Raw genomic sequence first — 21,888 nt, forward strand, 5'->3', positions numbered from 1 at the left:
AATAAAATGGCAAAGAGAACATAAGATCAATTCCTGATGCAGTTCCCACTAAAATAAAGAAATAAATACATAGAACCATTTGTGAGTCAGCTATGTGCTCTGTGCCTCATTCCTCAACAGGCCAAGAGTTTTCAAAGGGCTGTAGAAAACCCAAAAGATGGCCTGCCCCTCTTCAGCCTCTAGAATTTCAAGGAAAAGAACACAGTCACAAATTAGGATCAGAAGACAGGCCCCTTTGAAAGGAAAGCAACTTTTATTCGAGCATTTAAAACTACAGGAACGTTCTCTTTAGGTCTCAGAATTTTCTTTAAGAGGAGCGTATTTTCAGTTTCCACTGTTCTCTCTTTAACTCTTATCTGTCATCATAACATTAAAACGTTATTTTAATTTATGTATGCGAGTAATGCAAAACGAGTCACAAACCCTTACACGTATACTACCTGACCAGATAAAATAAAATTGATTCACAAAGATACCAAAGGGAGCCTTGAATTTTCTTAGGCAGGAAAACAAAGGTCTCCAGAAAACCTTTAATACTGTCCCTTGAAATCTTAACACTAAAATTGAAAAATGTAAAATCCCAAATCAATGTTTTGCTTGAATCTAAGAACAAGAAAGGACACTACAAATTAGCTAGGATGAAGTGGTGTTGCCTTCTTGCACATTTATCCCAACCTTCTACAAGATTGTTCTATTTTTGAGGAGTTTGGGGTGTTTTGGTTTTTTTGTTTTTAAACAACTGTATTTCCCAAAACAGAAATGACAGGAAATACTAGCTTACCTAACAGGTATCCGGGAGACAGACTCCCGCATCCGTCTCATTGTCAAGGGAGGTAGTGCAGGGACACCACTGTCACTGATATTTGAATTTGGGAACAATCTGAAATATCAACAAAAACAATTACAATTTCAACTGCTACACTACCTCCTGTACAATGCTCTTTAAAGCTGAAAATTTAAAGGGCTGTTTCTTTCCAGCATAACTAACTTAATGAACACATTCCTATCTTTACATAATATTTTTCCTCTGTGTATGGTATGACTAAAAACTATGTCTTCAGACTCCCAAAGAAAATTTCCATGTGTTCTTCCTAAACTTAAGATACAAATCTTTTTAGATCAGACTTCAGAGTTTCCTGAAAGGGTATTCAACACCCAATTTTTTAAGTTCTATAAAACCCAGGTAGCACCAAGTGGCTACAGCGTACGCTCTAATGACTAGTCAATATAAAAAAAATACATAACTATATGACCAAGTTTAGTTATAAAAAAATGCAATCACTAAGTAAGACACATAAAATCAACTATAACTTTTAACACTTTTGCATAAAAGGACTTATTATAACATAACGATTTGCAACTTTTTCTAATCAATATTAGGAAAGTATTACCCTCCATCAGTTTTCTCACCATTCCATGCATTTTCAAAAGGGTGTCACAAGCTGTGGTAGTTCTGAACCCTCACGCTTCCAACAGCTAAAAACCAACTGAATCATGACCTTTTTTCTTCTAGCAGAAGTGTTATGCGAGAAGAAATACTATTACTCTGTTGAAACAGAGGGCATTCTACCAACTGCCTGGTCACTCAACATCTTTGTTTGCTTGTCCCAGAACATTAAAATTTACAGCAAGAACAAAATGCATTTAATGTAAACGGCCTTCTTCACCTGGGAACAGACAATCATTGCTGGCTGTTTTATGAAATCAATACACAAGTTCTGTATATTGACTGCACTTCCCAACAATCCAAATTTATCTCTATGATAAAAGATTTAAAAATAAAAATGATGCTTGTCTGTCACAGAGAATTACTCTTGCTTTTAAAAAGGAACAGTCCTTACAAGAGTTGCCTGATATTGCTCCAGTCGACACACATGGTTGGAACTTTCGTGCTGCAGTGTTCGTGGAATTTATAACCACATGTCTGACACCGAAACCCATTTAGCAGGAACTTCTGGCAGATGTCACAGAAAGCAAGCTTTAGAAATGTCTTCCGAGCCTAGAAAACACATTAAATGATTAATCCAAGCTATTAGCTTCTCTTCATTAGCTGAGATTAACATCTTCAGGGTTCGACATACATAAATACCATGTTAAAATGTTATCAGTGCCCCCAAACTGCTACTGAACTTAAAACCACACTTGAGTATTCCTGTACATATTTACAGTTTGGCTGGAACCTGGAAAGCTTACAAACATTTAGGGCTTTGTTTACCTGATTATTTAAAAAAAAAAAAAAAAAAAGAAAGAAAAAAAGAAACAAGAAGAGAAGTGTTCAGTGAAACTCAAAACCACTATTTTGTGCCCAGTAAGGTGACAGAGTTGGGTGGGTCAAGAATTGGGGTTTCTGTTTGTTTTTAGTACCACCAAAACTGAACGAAGATCAGATCGCAAGAACTACCTCTTTTTTTTTTTTTTTTTGTCAAAATGCTTGTTGTGTATGTTTACGACTAACCAATATCCCTTCCATAAGAAAAAAATTCCTTAGTAAATAAAATAGTTTAAGGAAATTATACTGTTTTAAATGACATCTAACATTTTTTTAAAGCTTCTGAAATATGAAAAAAGATTAAAACGAACTAAAGGCTTTCTTCCTGCGGAGCATACATTGAGGAAGGCTCGAAGTTTGAGCTTCTTCCAGATCTGGAGAAAAATATTAGTTTCTGGTGACCAACTGCAGGCAAATTTTATTTGTAGTTTTCTAAAAATGTAAAGTAGAAGCAAAGCTACTTTTGGGTTTTGTATATCAATCCTAACCTTTCTAATGGATGTAAACGACAATGCTTTAGTTTTGCCACATGGCACAATATAGTTCCGGGACAAAACAACAAAAAGGCTAGAATATAAAAATAGAGTTCCTTCACAGGGAGAACAAAATAATGCAAGGTAAAACTGTTAAGAGTTAGGCATTACCTCTTTATAAAACAAAACACACACACACAAAAAAACCCCACAAAAAAACCCCAACCACAAACAACTCTATTTCCTCTATATTGAGCAAATAACCCATTTCTGAGTAGGAACTACAAATCTAAAGTCTTTCAAGCCCCCAAAAAACGCTCTGTCAAATTACAAGGCAGCACTAGCTCACAAAATAATGTCACGACCTTGCAGAATTAACAGCACCCCTGTACATTCAGTACAATCACCAACAGTCCAATAAAGCTGCCGAACTTATCCAGCTTTTTTTGACTGATGAGGCACAGACTGAAAATGCAAGTTATCTCCCAGTTCTGGACTTTAAAGACATGATATCTTAATCTGACAGTTACAAAAATATATGTTTATATAAAATAAAAATGTCTATCATTAGAATTTTGAAGAATATACATAATGTGAGCTTTTAAAGTCTCTGACACCTAGGAATCACTAAACATAAATAGAATTCTGACATTTCATTGCAAATTGATATTTAGCCAATCTTATTTGTGGGGAGCAGGGGTGAAGGAATCATCACTTCTGAAATACCCTCTCTGTTTAGAAAGCCAAAAGGTACCACCAAAGGCCTAAAACATTCTTTGGTTGAATACGTGGCTTAACTGATAAATTTACATCAAAATACAGATGAGAAAAAGCTTACAAAATTGTGTGTAGTAAGTGGAACATGATCAAGAAAGTCCACTTGCAGTTCCTCTCCAATCAAGGAGGCAGCATCTGTATTCCAATCCAAACGCACTTTTTTTCTGAAAGAGAAAATGGGGACAATAAAATTACTTAGGAGATCAGAAGTCCGGTCTAATCAGTGATCTACGTTTTGTGAGTTTTCTTGAGTAAACTGAAAACAAATACAAAAAAAGCGTGGCTACCGTCTTATAGTGAGCTATATTTCAGTGTCTTTCACTTAAAAAATAAGAAGTAACTTTGAAGCCATAGCGATTCACCTCTTTTTCTGTTTATTTTTTAACGTGTAAGTCATTTATATGTATAGATTATTTGAAATAAGAGACCTAGAAGCTGTAACGGAGTCACAGAAATAACCTTATAAACAAAACATAAGAAATTATGAATGACAGACTTAGTGACATGAAAGCCATATTATGTGCTTCAACACAAAAGTTACTGGTGACCCCAGAATGGCCTCAGTTACATAGAGATGCAAACCCACAAATGACTGCCTCGTGATCGAGGCCTAAGAGAGCATTAAGCCCAAGTCTTACGAGGTGTGAAGTTAAATGTATTAACTCCATGAGATACCTTCACTCCCTCAGCTTGTAAAAGAATCATTTGGTATTTAATAGCAGCATCCCCGGTCCTACAAAAAATAAGGAATATCTGAAGTGAGATTTAAATCCAAACATTGAAAATCTTTTAGAGGAATCTAGAGCCTTAAAACCGAGCACACAGAGGAGATGTTCATTTAAGTTGACTAAGAATCACTAGCACAGAAGTTTACCAACTAGAAATGCACCTCAAATATGAAGGCTTCTCACATCATTTCACCTAGAGTATGGCAAAACCCTCTGTAAGATGCTACAAGCACTTGCAGGTACCCCTCAATTATGAGCATTTTTAATATATAGCTTTAAAATAAAACTAAAATTTTTAGTATCCAGGAAGCTGAAAGAGCTGACCTAGAGGAGAGTAAAGAAATCAGCACGGAAGCGTTCACAACTAAATTGCACTTTTACAAGAAACTAGCGAGAGAGGAAGAAAACATTATTGCCGCTATTCTAAAAATAAGACTTTTACATTCTCTAGTTGAAAGCTTCACGTACAACATTCTAGACTCTTACCCTTTTGGTTCAGTAAGAAGTCGAAAAACTGCACAGCATTCTGGCTGCAGACCTCTTACTTTAAGTGCCTTCATAAGACAGTCATGTAAAGTCATCCCATTTCGCACATTTACCTGTGGCCAATGGAAAAAAAAATTTAGTCAGTGATTGCAGAATTTGTCTAAGCCTCTTGGGGGGGGGGGGGGGGAAGTAATTTTTTCTCTTTTTCTGTAGAAGTTCCAGTAAAACTGCACAGCTGTTCACTCTTGAATTTAGTAAATAGGTAAACAAAAATTACTTCTATGTTGTAAGAACAGACTGCCATGTCTTCCGATTTAACTCATCACATGGTCAATCAACCTGTCAGGCACACATGTTTTCTGCCATATACCGAACTAGTGTGTACTTAGACAAATTAAGTTTTGAAGCCATTTTATCACTTTTCAATTTCTTACAATTACCAAGTTTCTGTGAAACAGGATTTTATAAAGCACTCATACAAGTAGGCAGCTTGTAAAAGTCACAGAAATGTGGGCAAATGGAGTGTAGAAAAAGGCTTAATTTAGATTTCAGGGAACTTTGCCTAACGCTATTATTAGTAGACTCAGCTCCAAGAAATCTAATAGAAGCGTTACCTCAAGAAGTTTCACTTCAGCTTTAACTACCATACCTCAATGTGGGCATCCAAGTGAAGAAAATGGTGACAGAAATGACTACACGTTTTAATTCACAGAGGCATCATTGTTTAGGTCAGACAACTACTGTCTTTTAATGTTAAGTATGTAAGGAAAGCATCTTGTTCATGTATACTGGAAACATACAGCACTGAGGTAGAGAAATACAGGTTCTCAAAATACAGATACACTTCTTTCAAAATACGTCCTCTAGAATTAACGAAGTGGTGACAACACAGTTAATCACCTTTTGTGAAGCTTGGCATTTCTTTTGCCTGATACACGTCCTAGTGTTAGCAATGGGAACAGTACAACATTTCTTACGTAAAGGTAATCTAGACTTACCACCGTGCGCTGCTTGTTGGGCAAGAAAACACGAATAGTATTACTAGTTTTTGAAGTATCTGATATTTTGCCATCATCAGATGCTCGGCGTTGATAACCAAACTGCTGGACGATAGTAGGTGAAATACAGTTTGGGCCATCAAAGACAGAATCCTTGAGTCCAAAACCGTTACTGATAGTCTTCCAAGCTCCCTGAATGTGCTCCATTGATGCGGTCTAAGAAACAAAAATTGATGAGGGGAGTCAGGGAAAATTACAACATCCTTCACTAAAAGTGTTACTCTCTCTTCCTTACACAACAGACCTCACCAGCCTCTTTTGAAAGCATCTGAAAATTGCACTGCCTTCTCTTGTGACGTGATCAACCTACACATACATGGTACAGTTCACCCACATCTGCAAAATTAGCTTGAGTCTTGAAAGCATTTGACTTTCTGCACATAAAAAGATCATCAGTAACATATACAGAATTCCTCTTGCTGCGCCTCTGGTGTGACAGGCGCAGTTTAGCATCATGTTAATTTAGATAATCAGTGCCTGAGGGGCCTTCAGAAAGGTGGCTAGATGCTAGCTGCAGGGCAAATCAACAGTCCTGCAAGTATTAGCACAGGCTGTACTATTAAGAAAAAGAGGCACAAGAGGACACTCCAGAGGGCCGTGCTGCCATCCAGCGTGACCTGGACAGGCTGGAGAGCTGGGCAGAGAAGAACCTAATGAGGTTCAACAAAAGCAAGTGTAAGGTCCTGCACCTGGGAAGGAAGAATGCTAAGCACCAGTATGGGTTAGGGGCGGACATGCTGGGAAGCAGCTCTGAGGAGAAGGACCTGGGGGTCCTAGTAGACAGCAAATTATCCATGAGCCAGCAGTGTGCCCTTGTCACCAAGAAGGCCAACGGCATCCTGGGCTGCATAGGGAAGACTGTGGCCAGTAGGTCGAGGGAGGTCATTCTCCCCCTCTACTCTGCACTGGTGAGGCCACAACTGGAGTATTGTGTCCAGTTTTGGGCTCCCCAGTTCAAGAGGGACAGGGAACTACTGGAGCGAGTCCAGCGTAGGGCAACCAAGATGATTGTGGGACTGGAGCACCTCCCTTATGAGGAGAGGCTGAAAGAGCTGGGACTCTTTAGCCTGGAGAAGAGAAGGTTGAGGGGGGACCTGATTAATGTTTACAAGTATCTAAAGGGTGGGTTTAAGGAGGACGGAGCCAGGCTCTTTTCAATGGTTCCCAGTGACAGGACAAGGGGCAATGGGCACAAGCTAGAACATAGGAAGTTCCGTTCAAATACACGGAAAAACTTCTTTACGGTGAGGGTGACAGAGCACTGGAACAGGCCGCCCAGGGAGGTTGTGGAGTCCCCTTCTCTGGAGATTTTCAAGACCCACCTGGATGCAGCCCTGAGGGATGTGCTTTAGGCAACCCTGCTCTAGCAGGGGAGTTGGACTAGATGATCTCTAGAGGTCCCTTCCAACTCTGAAGATTCCGTGATTCCGTGAATTATAATAAAATGCATTAATTGAAGAAATTATATTTTTATCAGTGATTTGGTGGGTTTGGTTTGGGGTTTTTTTTTGGGGGGGTGAGGGGCTTTGCTTGTTGGGTCTGTTTGTGTTTTGTTTTTCTTTTTTTCAAGTGTCACAATTTTAATACTATTAGTATACAACAAAATGCATAATATTTTAATAGTATCACAATTTACATAGTATGAAACGGCAAAAAACAAATTCTAAAGCCCCACACACACTATGCTCAGTTACACTTCAGCATAAACCTCCCCCAGTGCAGGGACGCAAACAACCCCCTGCATACTTCCAAAGCATCACGCAGTACTATTTTTGCACACTCGGGGACAAAGATGTGTCAGTGTATTTTTTCCCCAGCTACCACAACTCCAGCGCAGCTTGAAATCCAAGTTATATTCCAAATGCATCTTACTCAAAACTAAGGAAAAACAAAGTCTGAAATGGTTTTGGACAGTGAAATGTACTCCTTGATAAATTTCCAAGTAGCCAGATTCATTACCAAGCTTTCAAAAATAAAAAATAAAACAGGAACAGTGAAAATAGACACAGTAGTTTATTTCCCCCATAAAACTGCATCCTTCTATAAACATCTGAGAAATTGGTGTTCAGAACTACATAGTGCAAGTGCGATTCTTTTGCCATGCTCGTAGATTATTTCCAAAATATTGTTCAGTGGTTGTGCGCACCATCTATATTCCTGATCACCTCCACGAAAGGGAAAGAAAGTTGTACTAAAGCTGCAAAGTCAAAAAGCAAGTCAGTTGGGAAATGACAAAATAACGGTCTTCCAAGCAATCCTAATTCCATCCCCTTGTGGTACCACAAAAGACTTCCACTGAAAGACCTACATTGTTCCCCTGAAACTGCTAACGACTTAATTCAGTAGATAATACCAATCACTTTTTTACTGAACACCTATCGCCTCTGTTAAAGTCTCATTTCATGCATGGTCCTGTGCCTCCTTTGTTGCAAATTATTTGAACCCTCCAATTCACTTCCTTATGCTCTTTAGTGTAGCACCCATTAAAAGAGAGAGTGGGAGAGAAAGCACGCCCTCCCCTTATCCCAAACACTCACATGCTTATGTCAGAGAAAAGAAGATGGTATTTGTTACAGTTGAAGAACTGAAGTAGTAGAATTCACGGAAAAAACATCTCCGCTAGTGTTAAGTGTCCATTTTGGGATGCCCAGCAGGATAAACTTTGAATTTCAGAGTGTTTCACTCACAACACAACTCCGAAAAGCCTTAGCTAGATTCGGGAGCACTCAGCATTGCTACAGCCCTAAACCCAGACTGACCAGTATCTAGAAAGGAAATGTGTAACAGCAAACTTAAGGAAGAGGTTTGGTTTCTATGAAGCACTTACCATCACATGCAAACTCTACAGCAGAAGAGCTCTAGGCCTCTCACACACACTACAAAGGGACTATTTTGGTCAGTTTGTGAGCATTTCTTTCACTGATAACATACACAGTGACAACATAGACATCCTCTTCTTCCCTCCTGACATTCCTTGTCATTCCTGCATCAATGTCACCAGTTGTGCAGGTCCAGTTGTTCAAAGGTTCAAAATATTTAAACGTAAATAACATTTAAAACTCAATACTCAATCAAAATCTAGTAAGGCTTAGATACTTGGAATGATTTTCTTTTTTAAATCTATGGCACATAAATGCCAACAGTCTTACATTTGATGTAAAAAGGGAACAAGGAATGGGAAGACACAGAGACATTCTGAAAGGAGGAGGCAGGAGGGAAGATGAAATTGAGGAATGCAGCCGAGTTCAGCATGCACAAACAACTACAAGTACAGCAATCTCTCAATTCACACGCATTGCCCTACTGTCAGGAACCAGAAAGGTGAAAAAGAAGTTTCGTACAGTTGCAGCAACTGCAGTATGCATATGGACAGCTAAAAGAGTAACTGCTTAGATGGGAACAATAAAAACAGAGTGGAGATAAACTGCTAGATGAGAGGGGTAAGATGAAACCCAGACAGCTTGTCCTTTCCTCCTCTTAACTTCCCCACTATGGGGAACCCCACTTCATGTCACCCTTCTAGGTATTTCATGAGACAAACAAGAAGAGGCGCTCAATTGGGTTTCTCTGCTGAGTGAGTTGAGATAAGGAATAGCAGGGCAACCATCACAACCTCCTTGTTGTCACTGCTGACTTAAGTTCACAACACCCTAACGTTACAGCCTTTATATTTAGTATTTTGACATGCTGCCAACATTTCCTGAAAAATTCAAGAGAAAACAGGAAATGAATGAAAATTCAAACTTGCACCTTGACAAAAGTGAAGTTTCATACCAAAAAAGGTACTCCCCTGCTCAAACGGTGCTCTCTTGTCCAAATATGAAAAGCCTACTGCATACTGCAGGAGAGCCTACTAGAGAAGAGCACAGAAACACATTCTGAAGTTGTTGTACACAGTCAGAAAAACATATAGACAGCAACTGCTACCAGCCGTAACGAAAGTACTTGCTTCCTCACCTCAGCAGGCAAGTTTAAGACATGCCATCCTCGGCTCTCCTTCCTGCCTAAACTGAAGGCTACGGGTGCTACTGATACACTTCGAGAAGGAGCCACCATTGACAGGAGAAGGTGAGAACTTAGCTCAGATCTGGCCTGAAGTGGACAAAAACCTGCAAGTGGCCTGAAGGTGGAGGGATAGAGGAGAAGAAAAGTTGAGTTTAAAAGATATTCATGGTCTCATGGGGAGAGACAGGGAATCCATGATGAAAAGTTGCTAAACCTGCTCTTGGCATCCATGGTTGGGCATGCAGTTGGTAAGGTGGAGCTTCCTGAAGAAACAGGAGTAATCAATTATCCTGCTGCTGACTTTCGCAACTATTCAGAGGCAACCCTCAGGTGGGATGACAGGGGGCTCCAGGTCCCCAGAAATAGCTCTTCACTCAGGCCAAGAAGAATCTAGTCAAGAATACTTCAATTCTGACACTGCATGGGCCGCCACTGGACACGTTCACTTCCCAAACCTACTCACTGCTCTTATTCCAAATTATTACAATTATGGAAGAACAGAGACAGTATAAAAGCTGCTTCTTAAGGAGTAATTTACGAATGAATTACACTTTTCCCCTGCCCTCTAGTGTAAAGAAAGCTAGCTTAAAAATTTATATGAATATATACAAAAACATCCACTTTGAACTCAAACAGCTCACTGCATAGATACAAGGCAAGAGAATTAGCATGGCAACTACACGACCAGCTTTGAACTGACAAAAAAAACCCAAACAATCATACAACATAATATTGCACATACACACATGATTTCTAGCTTGTACACTGAACACAGAACCAAGCACAACAGCAGAAGACAACAGACAGACTATTTCACGGGAAACAGGTTAGTGTGTCCACCTTCGGGCCACCTTCTGTTCTAAAGAGAAATTAAATTTAAAATAAAGGAGGAAAGATTTTACAGTGATGCCTTCATAAATACATAATTCTTAGTTTGTCTATTCCAGAAAATCTAGCTTTTCTCCTTTAAATTAGTTACACGCATGTTTCTGAAACATAATTACCAGATATTAGATTTGTGTTTATGCCATGCTCAAATGATCCATTGCCAGATGAATGTTTTCATACATCTTTCTAAAGTTTTTAAAATTTTTCTTCCTGCAACTCTTCACTTTCATGAAAATGACTTTGAACAGCCTGTCTACAACCGAAGAACTGCAACAGCAGCATTCAAAGAGTATTTTAAGATATTAAAGCATGAATATATCAGTCCCCTTGTAGGTCCGGTACTGCTAGGAAATCGATACTGATTTGTTTCATATTAAACACTCAATATGGGCAGAAAAAAAAAATCTCGTGCTATTCCTCCACCTCCCACAGGTATACTGCACATTGCGACCAAGATGGCACTTTTCATTAGTACTCTTTGCATAGATCACAGATAATTAGTCATTTTGAACAAGCATTAAAACCGAATGCACAGAACAGCTACACCACGCGTCCATCTGACAGTAGCAAATTCCTAGAGATCATTCACTTGTATCCACTCAGATCACACACTCTTACCATTCATTCATATCCAAAAGATACTTTAAATTAAATTTCCATAACTAGCAAAAAGCATTTAGTCTGAACTGTTAAAAATTTCAGTCTGTCTCCCTAAGGAATGCTGGAATTGGTAATGAAGAAGCCTGGAATTTCACAGGATACAAAGCTAAAGCTAAACTCCTCTCAGTACAGAGTTTAGGTGCCTTGCCCTTTCCTTTATTTCTGAAACAAACACCAAAAGCTTCCAAAGAGAATGTAAATCCAGTTCCACCTCCCAACACACACACTGCCATTTTTATCCACACAAACAATTAATAGTCACAGTCACATTTAATGAAATACATACACAAAGACAAAACACTGCAGAACAAAACCCAGAATCCATTTCAAAAGGACCACTGTTGTTAGACAATATAAGTTTTAAAAGTTGCTTATAAGAAAAATTTTCATCTCTGACACAAAAAGATCAGTAATACATTTAACTGTTCCCCTCACATAATTCTCTATTGATTGACTGCATGAGTGACCAGTTGTCTGGGGAACAAAAAGAAACCCACGCCAAACAAGTATCTACTGTGATATATTGCAGTAGTTTTTAAAAGTAGTTTTTCATAGCAGTAGAAGATAAATATGAACCCATTTCTATATTAATAAATAAAGCTGTGATCCATGTAAACATAAATGCAGGGCATGAGTTAGGATCAGTCTAACAACCAGATCTCTCAAACATCCACAAGGTTGGTGTTTTTCCCTGAAATGTCCTTCATTTTGAGACTGACGTCAAAAAGCAAGCTCCCCCCTAACAGAACTGGAAAAAAAAAACCAAACCAAACACTAAAAATTAACATGAGGAAATGTAAATGTTCAGCAAAAAAAAGCACAAAACACACACACACAAACCAAACCCAAAACCCAATGAATACTGAAAGATTACAATACAATTTCTGCCTCAGTTCTGAACTTGGAAGTATCTCTTCTCATCTTTGTCTCCACTTTTCTGAACCATTCATTTCTTAGACACTACTTCAGCCATTACACTGCTAATGTAACTTTGAAGTATTTAAGGAAAAAAATAACATTGGTTTTCCAACAACTGGGCTCTACAGTAAGGAGGGTGCAAGTAACTCTCAGTCTGACACACTTTCAGCTTGATTAATCCGTTGTGAGATTAACGCCTTTCTGTATTTAAGAGTAACTTTCAGAGCAAAATTTTGGTTAGTAAGCATAGACCAAGTCATACTACTTGGCTGTAGTAGGCTGTGCTGTGGGCTCTGGTCAGTAGGTATTTGTCACCAAAACTACCTGCACCTTTGGCCCCTCTGTGCCTGCTCTCCTCTGCTGATTAGAATGGCTCCAGGCTACTTTTTTCCTAACCAATTTTTAGGAAGATCTGTTTGGTTTGTCCTTTCCACACAGATCATTCCCATGTCAGTCACCCATCTCTTTCCACAAGAAATTTCTAAGTTGAAATGCAGAGCTCTGTAAGTTTCCTTCCAAAACCTGAATCCCTTCATTAGAGAAACATGAGCACTGAACACTCTGCTTGTATCTAAAAGAGTACAAAGGGACAGAGAATCCAAATCCTTCCCTTTCCCAAAGCAATAAAGCAATCCCAGGTGAAAAGAAAAATGCAGCAGGTGTTTTCAACCACTCAATCAGAACTTCTTTAAATTTTGGTTAAGTACTGCTGCTGAGTTTATATAAATTCACAAAAAAGTTTATTAAATTGTTATTAAAACAGCTATGAAAGGAAAGTAGACAAATTTTGCGCATACCTTTTGTACAAGTTTTGCTAACAAAGCACCAGAACTCTATGTTATGGAGTAAAACCTTGACGTCTTTTAGTATAATAATTTATATTTTTTATCTTATAATCAAAATTAATAAATATTGAGAGGTGGTCACTCAAATGTTTTAGATGTGTTCTGTTCACATTAGGAAGACTATTAAAGCTGCAGTGATATTTAACACGTCCTAATTTTTTAATTTGGTAAATTCAAGTGCATTACTAGAAATAAAAAGCATACTGAACACTGCTTTCTTATATCTGATTGTATCAGAATCACCTTAAATGATACTCTTGTCATGCTTAAACTTGTTTCTTCACCATAATGTTAAATTCTTCACAACAGAATCCTCCAAAGAAAAATTTGGAAAGACAGATCTTTAAAGCGGACCTTGCATTGCCAAATTGGGACTATGAGTTTACATGTGCATTGACGTTACACAGACGAGACACTTTGGACAAGCATTTTCTCCCCCAAGTCCTTCTGGACATACATTCTCAGACACGTGCCTATTTGCATTCTGAACTTGCTCATGCTTGAATTGTTTCAAGTATGGATGAAAGCCCCAAACTGTGTTTACTGTCGCCTGGAACTCATCCACTTTACAGCAAGGATGAAAAAGTTACTCAAATGTCAGCAATCCACCAAATGCCCTTCCCACACAAGTTCTCAAGGATTAAACAAAAGTGACCAAGAATCTCAGCACAAAGAATTACTGGCTCTGTCCTCCCTCAGTTGCGTGTAGTAACTGAAGTAACACTGAGGACATCACCACTGAGAACACACCAGTCTTTAAACCAGCCTCAGTTTTGCTGAAGAGGAACACAGCCTGAGATAAGGTTATTCAAGCAACTGCCGGGAGCTGCTAGTTACGCAGGTTAACTGTACAGCTCAGACATACCACAGTTACTGGTAAAATACCGTTGCAAAACACCAGACAATGCTAGATTATCTGCACAGTTAGACAGACTAGGTTGCAGCGATCCAGCCAATTCAAGAGTTAGGTGTTCTCTGCATTCACTCAGGGCAGCTTTAAACTAATAAATTCAGTTTCTTAAATGCGGGCTCTGCGCCAGAACCAGCAGTGCCACTGGGAGGTCAATACTGCAGTTCTAAGAGCCTGGGCGTGGAAACTACGTACAGATCGGCGGGAGGGCAGGGAATAGGGGCAACAGCACCAATAAACTTTTGGAAGAGGCCTTGAGATATTTTTCTGTGAGAAGATAAAACAAATGATTCTCCCTTATATTTTATAATAAAGTGCACCTGGGAATAGCTGAACATACGTTTCTGCAATATGAACTAAATCTAACATGATACTACTTCAGTATTTTAGTAACAAACTGCCTGGACGGCTCTACTAACTTTATTTTATTGTTTCCTATGGTATTTGCAAAGAAGTCTGCATGAAATGGCAAATAACAACTGAATGTAATCAGAAATTACAGATTGTGTACAAGCAAAATTACTTAGACTGCGTCAAACATTTACTGTCCTGAGTGCCTCCAAAAAAATTATGCTGCATTTTAATTCTATCTTACGTTACCTTACTAAATACATCTATGAAATTACAGTTCTGGTTTGGGTGAGTTTTTAACTATTTAACAAAGTGCCAGAACAGACTTTTTGTTTCAGAGGCACAATCTCAGAAAAGAAAAAAAAAAAGAAAAGAGGAAAAAAAATAACAAAAAAGTGACCCCCAGTTGTACGATAATATCACAGACATGATTTACATTAGGTCTGGATTATTCACAACAGACGTGTAGTTGTGTGGAAAGGCAAATGCTATTTGGCAACGACAAGCAAATATCAAGATCTAAAGTTCTAAACTGAGGAAGGGCTTTCCCCCTGCAAAGTAAATATTCATGGAGACTTACTAAAGTAAGAGCATAAGTTAAACATACACTTCTGATAAAGCAAACACTGAAACAACAGTAGGTATCATATCAATTTTGTGGAGTTTTTAAAAAAAACAAAAAGCAAATTTTAGCAGCAGTGAAGGAATGTGAGCACAGAGCTCGTTGTGGTAAGCCTCCCTTCCCCCAGGAAAGACCCAGGGGCCTCAGAAGCAGGAATGGGGCAGGGTACGGAGAATGGGAAAGATAACCAGGGAAACTTAGTTATACCTTTTGTTTTCCTTTAAGCAAATGAAGTCCTATGACAAAAGGATGAAGTACATCATCTGTGGAAGGTAACACAAAAACAGAAGATATTTACTATTTTAGTAGACAAACTTACACAACATACGAAATTAATAACCAAAACATTATTTTGTAAACCACATCAAAAGTAGAGTTAATTTATCATCCTTCTACTGTTACAAGTTTTCAGGGCCTCCTAGTCTTTCATTATTTTATGTAACATTTCAGTGTAATGAGATGCACTGTGTAAGGCCGGACTGCATGACAATCAAACGCTACCCCAGCTCAACATCATCTCATTCTTATTCAAGAATATCATAAAATTCTTTTCCATCTAAAAATTCACTACAGTAAAAATTAAGTACGCGTTGAATACTTTCTTCTCAGACATCAGTTTCTGACTTGTACATAGAAACACCTTGCTGACTCACACAAGTTATGACAAATCTTGGATTCAAAGCAAACAAACAAAAGTAATATGAAGCTATGCCTCTGAAGGATACCTGTATCTTCCATGTAAGCATTAACTTTAAGAGGAAGAATTCCTATGGAAGCTGAAGAAGTCTCGATTAAAAAAATGGAAGCTCAGATTAGTTAAAGAAAGAAGCATGCTCAAATATACAAAAATATTCACTAGATAGTAAATGGTAAAATGCTTTCTTACCCGAAGTTCTCATCCTAATTAGCAACTCCTAAAACAATCCTATGCAGAGATGATTAGAGAAGGCAAAGATGCAACACAGAGAGTCCCTCAGGCTGCAAGGGACCTCTTGAGATGATTTAGTTCAACCCCCCTGCTCAAGGGCTGCGCAGCACCGTATCAGTTGGGTTTTGAGCATCTCCACAAAAACAGGCTCCACGGCCTTTCTGTGTGACCTGCTCCAGTGTTTGCCCACCACCACAAAAAAAAGGGTTTTCTCATGTTCAGATGCAGATTCATGTGTTTTAATTTGTGCACGTTGCCTCTTGTGCTGTCACTGGGTACTAGTGAGAAGAGTCTGGTATCCTCTTCATTCCCTCCCATCGGTGTTTTTATACACGTTGATAGGATCCCCTGCACAGCTTTCTCTTCCAGCTGAACAGTCCCAGCTTCCTCACCTCTTTCTTCATACAAAATACAAGAAAGTGCACATAAAAAAAATTCAAGGAGAGGTCTTGCATCCTAGCTCACTTTTGGTTAGAAGTATCCTCTCTCCTGTATACAGCAGGTAGGAAAAAAAAAAAAAAAACACAAAAAAAAAAAAACCAAAAAAAGCTGCAATGATTTTACCCAAGACAGCAAACTCCCAAAGACTACTAAGAAACCAGAAGAATGCTTTGGGATCTCCACCTTGAGCCACTTAGTAATTTTAAAATTAAAACCTACTTACAGTCTGAACTGTACATTTACCCTGCTTACTAACTTGTGTACCTCTCTACAGCAAACATTTAGGAATGTGACACACAAAATACTGTGAATATGGTTTCCACCATGGAAAAAGATGGCAGGGAGACTGGGGAGAAGGGAGGAAGGAATTCTGTCTTCCGCACACCGGAGAAAAAGCTGAGAACTTTAGTTCTAATGGAAGACAACCAGTCAGCAATAACGATATATTTAGGAAATAATCCACATTAAATTAAGAGGGAGGAGGTGCTGTTTGTCTGTTTATTTTTTAACTGATTACATTACTGAGGAATAAGGTGTGGAAAGTGATGTGACCAGAAGGTATGTGGGGGCCAGAAGCAAAGAAAAACAGGGAAGATCAAAAACACCATAAGAACAAGCAGAGGACCAGAGAAAGACATCCTCACAGCAACCAATATAGGCATGGGGGATGAGGGGGAAGTGTTGGGGTTTTGTTTTTTAAAAGTAGCTGGGTTGACAATTAGCAAACTGATAAAAACAAAGATACAGTTATGATCCTCGCATTTAGCTAAGAGGTCAAGAGATTTTTAAAGACCGGTTCCTGAGGAAAACAAGAGCTAAAAACTGATCTGAAAAGAGTCTGGGACAAACTTTGAGAAAATTAGTCCAGTCAGTATGACAGAAAACGTTACATGAGAAAGAAGAGAGAAAACTAACAGGGAGGGGTAGAGGTTTTACAGACTGAAAACCGAAAGCATTTTTATTGTGAAATCAGCCAGAAGGAAAAGGAATGTCATATACAAATCAAGAAGAGAGGGCATAGCATAAAACAAGTGTGACGAATTAAAGAAGCAGCAGGTACAATATTTCTACCTGCAAACAAAGTAATAGCTGTAAAGGAGTAAAAATCACGTATTTCTCTTGACAGGTAAGAGATACACGAAAACCAAAAAATCAGTAAGAACAGTTGCTAACGGCGCTGGCAACAAGGAGGGTTTAAGAAGCAAAAGAGTTGACAAAAATACCAGCTGTTATTGCGGATGGGAGACTCAATGAAACCTGAGCAGTAGAATTGTTCACCTAAGACAATGGCAAAGCCGAGGGAGAAGAAAACGACTCCGCGCTGGAGGAAGTTTGCCTGCTCACAGGATTTCCACCTGAGACACTGCCCACTCCAGAGAAGGAGCAAGGGAAGCAGGTGTTCTGGGAGGGGAACGCTGACCTCGCACGAGTTCATCCCTGATCACACTTCAGTGTCAAACCTCTGCTTCTGAAAAGTTAAAAATTCTGCTACAAATATACACCGAACTGCACAAGCAGCCAGGACAAGAGTTTGAGAACAGTTTTAGAATGACATGTTTGTATTTCAGTGTTGTCCAAGTCACTTTTGAACTAGATGCTGGCGGTTTTAGAAAATACACCTGGACAACATTGTATTTAAGATTAGATAATCACAAAAGTTAGACATTTCAGTGCTGTCATACATCTGCATATGTGATATCCTGTATGTGGTACTTCTATAACTGAACCCCACTGTTAGACTGTTACGGCATTCTTGCTGTTTCCTCTACCTTTTACTACAATCAGTTTGGTAGATACGGCTACTTTGTCACTAGCAATGCTGAAAATCTATTCACAGGAAAAAAAACCATTAAATTCATTTTCTATTGTGTGAAGGAGCCATCAACTTAAAATTTAATCAAAATCAGCCAGGCTTTTTAGAAGTTATGACAAAACCCTCCTACTGCACCTATTCCTGGGCTACACCATTAATTCCCTGTCTTTAAAAATCACATTGCCTATTTAAAGTCTCCACATGCAAAACTGAGAAAGACAAAACAATCAATACACAAAGGAACCCAAAATTTAAAAAAAACCCTCTGACAGACATAAAATATGCAAACAAAAGTGAAAGAACATCTTAGAGTGGCAGCATTATTTCTGGTGACACAAGAAAAAATATGTTCAAACGTAAGACAATTTTAGTCACAATCTGCCTCACAATTTTATTGAAAATTTTCTTCAGAGCATACAGTGCTTTTGTAAAACAAAATAATTCCAGGTACTGTCCCGTAATTTAACATCACAAGGGCAGATCTTACTGGAATGGGTAAAAATAGCACTAGTGAACATGCCAAAGGGGAGTCTTTCCACTCTATGGCCAGCGCTTAGATTGCAACATCAGCTGGCTCTCTTTTTATAACCTCTCGATTGCCAGTGAACAAGTTACACAGTCAACTTAAAAGGTTTGAGAAATCTAAGAGTAAGCTCTGGAACTCACTTTCAGCTGAAATCAATCCACGTATCACTCTGACACCAACGCTTTGTTTCAGCACGCTGTTATTGCCTGTCTAAGCTTTATACTTGCTTCTAAAGCATTTAATGCAGATGAATGATGTAATTCAGAATACGGTTTATTTTTTGTTAAATGTCAGCATAAAATTAGAGGCTTGCACACTTTGTTGTTTCTTTTGGCTGCGACACACTCTGGAAGCTCCTCTACTACATTCTCTCACAGCTGCACATGTGCCATCCTCCAATGAACCCCTTTTGGCCCATTTCTGCAAACACACCCCTTCGACTCCAACCATCCTCAAACAACCATTCCCAGCACCTGAACTCTAGGTGGGGTTCTTCCCATGTTTCCACACAAAGATAACAACCGTCACAATATGAACATTCAAAACTATTAGACCGGTGATCAAACGGAGACAGAAATGTTGTTTTGCTAGAAGAAATTCATGCTTCTTCGCCAGCAGCTTGACTTGGAGAGGACTGAAATTGCTTAGCTTTCTAATTAGGTGCAAGGGAAACCAGTATCCTCCCATCTTCAACACCACTAACAAGTCTCTGCCTGCTCATGCCTACAGATTGGTATTGATTGGACACGGCTTTCAAAAGTTATTGGAGAGGGAGATAGGGAGGGAAAATAAAGCTATGAAAAAAGCAGGACATCACTCAGCTTGCACAGTTACTGTTGCATTTTTCCCCTCATTCTAAGAAAAACCAAACAATCATCATATATCTTTAACTCTCCTTAAGTTTGAAAGTGCTGACATAATCAAAAATGTTTCTTATTTGCACACAGTGGCCCCGGTACCATGCGTCTATACAAAGAAATATACATAGCTCTCACATACATTCAGAAGTAGAGAGTTTAGACACATTTGCTATACTTAATAGACGAGTTTTACAATACCAGTTTTAGAAAAAAACCTTAAAATTACATGAGGTGCACAAATCAAGAACAGATAAAAAAATTATTTTAATGGGATTATGAAACAGATTATACCTGAAGGAATTAGAATTCTATCAGAAATTATCAAAATAAGGAAAATATTTACCTGACAGTAATCTTGGAATTAACAATTGCTAGGTAAATTCTGAACTTCTGAAATTCTAAAAAAGGTCTTTTAGAATCTGAAGCTGGAGTCACATCCTACATCTTAAATATGATCAACTTTCAGTGAAACTTAGATCACAGTTTCTAAAACAAAGTTTAAAAAACCCACCCAAGCGTTACTGTGTATCAAAATACACCTTGCCAACTGGGACCTAGAGAGGTAATTACAGGCTCTTTCATCTCCACATTAAGTGGCATTAAAGTCCACCTTGCTTTTTGTTTTACAAGAAATTTATAAAAATATTGTACTTTCTATGATAATCATTTGGGAATAACGTAACTAGCATTTTTTGGGTAGCAATAAATTAGGAATCTAAAAAAAAAGTTTAAAATATTATTAACTAGTACTTTTTCTTCCAGCAACATTGCCACCATTGAAGCTTGCGGTCTAATGGTCCTCCCTACATTTGCTCTAGTACTTTGCAGGACTATTCCTCTGTGTTCCTACGTTTCTGTAACAATTCCGTGCAAACACAAGGGAGTACACGTACCTTTACCTGTTTCACTATGCTTCCTTCAGTTTCACCAAGAAACTCTTATGTAAAATCTCACACACAGTTTCTTCTACACAGGGAAAATTACAGAATAAAGCAAAAAGAATGATCATTTACTTGTTTGTCCAACAAGCAGTCACAATGGGGGAGATATACTTCATCTCTTCCACAGGTAGGAAGACAGTAGAGAGAGCAGAGCCTTTTGCGGTACCCTAATAGAAAAAAACCACTCTAGAAACCACTGAAAGCATGACCAGACTTTGAGCAAATACTGCTTGAAAAAACTGTTTGAGAATGGAACAAGAAAGTGGAATATGCAAAACCCAGCACTAATTACTGATAGAGAGGGACACATACTGGAAGCAAATGACTAGCAAAATAAAAGACATTAGAGAAAAATAAAAAGGAAGATTAGTCATATATTAAAGTTTCTTGATATATACCTAAATGTTAGCCCTACAAAGGCATTAAAGACATCTTTCTGCTAGTTGTGCACTACCTTACATCTCCCCCCCTTGCTAGTCTCTCCAGCTAGGTGTTCCTAAAACACTCATTTTCAAAACTGTAGCTTGAAAAATTTATGTAACAGAAGACTGTAATGGGGGCTCTGAGCCATTTTTTAAAGCCTAAGCCTCTGAGCCAGCTTTAATTAATATGGTTAACCCCACGCCACACCCAGCTGCAAGTTAGTGAAGCAACCTCCCTCTAGCTTGTGAACTAAAAATACACAAGATGTCTCAACTGCTCTTAACCGATACTACGTATTTCAATTGGAATGCAATATTAATTAACACCCTTTTGTCAGCTGTTTGTCAGAAATGAAGTATTTAAGGGTCAAACCAATAGCGAGCATGCAACATCAGCTGAAATCTGAAATGAAGCCATGTAACACAGGAGTAAGAGAAAACCAGCAGCGCTCCCGTAATCAACCCAACATTTGCAGAGCCACAACACAGTAAGCAAAATGATCCCACAGAGCAATGAGACCGAGAACAACAACAACATCATAAAAAGGGGTTTATATCAGAAGAGCTGGAGATACAGGTCCTGTTTGCAGATTTTCCGATGAGTGCTAAGAAACCAAGGCAGAGTGACTTACACCCTCAACACACGCACCCATCATTTGCAAGGCAATTCTACAACTCTTTTGCCTGAAGTTAAAACCAATCAGCTTTGATTTAACTGCGCTACTGCTCCGCTTCATTTAGGCGAGTGTGCAGGATACCTTTGGAACAGGCACAGGAGACATGGCAGAGCACGGACACACCTGCAACTGCAAACAAATCTAGCCACCCCCATTTGTCACCCTATTGTCCTACACCAATCCTGAGTTTTTCTGCATCAAAATCTTAGCTCTAAAAAGCTTGTCATTCCCCACAACCAAGCAAAAACCTCTGGAAAATATATAAATTCAATCATATTGGCTATGTCACT

The 21,888-nt window shown here is 38.7% G+C and overlaps 1 protein-coding gene across 9 annotated transcripts in view; it reads right to left on the minus strand.

The window, feature by feature from the left end:
* The window catches only part of RAF1 (Raf-1 proto-oncogene, serine/threonine kinase), an 80,510-nt gene that overhangs the window by 19,262 nt on the left and 39,360 nt on the right, over positions 1 to 21,888 (minus strand). For 4 of the 9 annotated variants that reach the window (XM_054216740.1, XM_054216737.1, XM_054216739.1 and 1 more), the window contains 6 exons: positions 15,198 to 15,253; positions 5,732 to 5,947; positions 4,734 to 4,846; positions 3,581 to 3,683; positions 1,842 to 1,999; positions 782 to 880 (listed from right to left, as the gene is read on the minus strand). In XM_054216740.1, the coding sequence (XP_054072715.1) occupies positions 782 to 880; positions 1,842 to 1,999; positions 3,581 to 3,683; positions 4,734 to 4,846; positions 5,732 to 5,938 (680 nt within the window). In that variant the 5' untranslated portion in view covers positions 5,939 to 5,947; positions 15,198 to 15,253. Of the gene's footprint in view, positions 1 to 781; positions 881 to 1,841; positions 2,000 to 3,580; positions 3,684 to 4,733; positions 4,847 to 5,731; positions 5,948 to 15,197; positions 15,254 to 21,888 lie in introns of those variants that run through there. The other 5 variants (XM_054216741.1, XM_054216742.1, XM_054216738.1 and 2 more) reach the window with 2 other exon arrangements.

Source organism: Rissa tridactyla, chromosome 10 (assembly GCF_028500815.1).
Source record: "Rissa tridactyla isolate bRisTri1 chromosome 10, bRisTri1.patW.cur.20221130, whole genome shotgun sequence".
Lineage (NCBI taxonomy): Eukaryota > Metazoa > Chordata > Aves > Charadriiformes > Laridae > Rissa > Rissa tridactyla.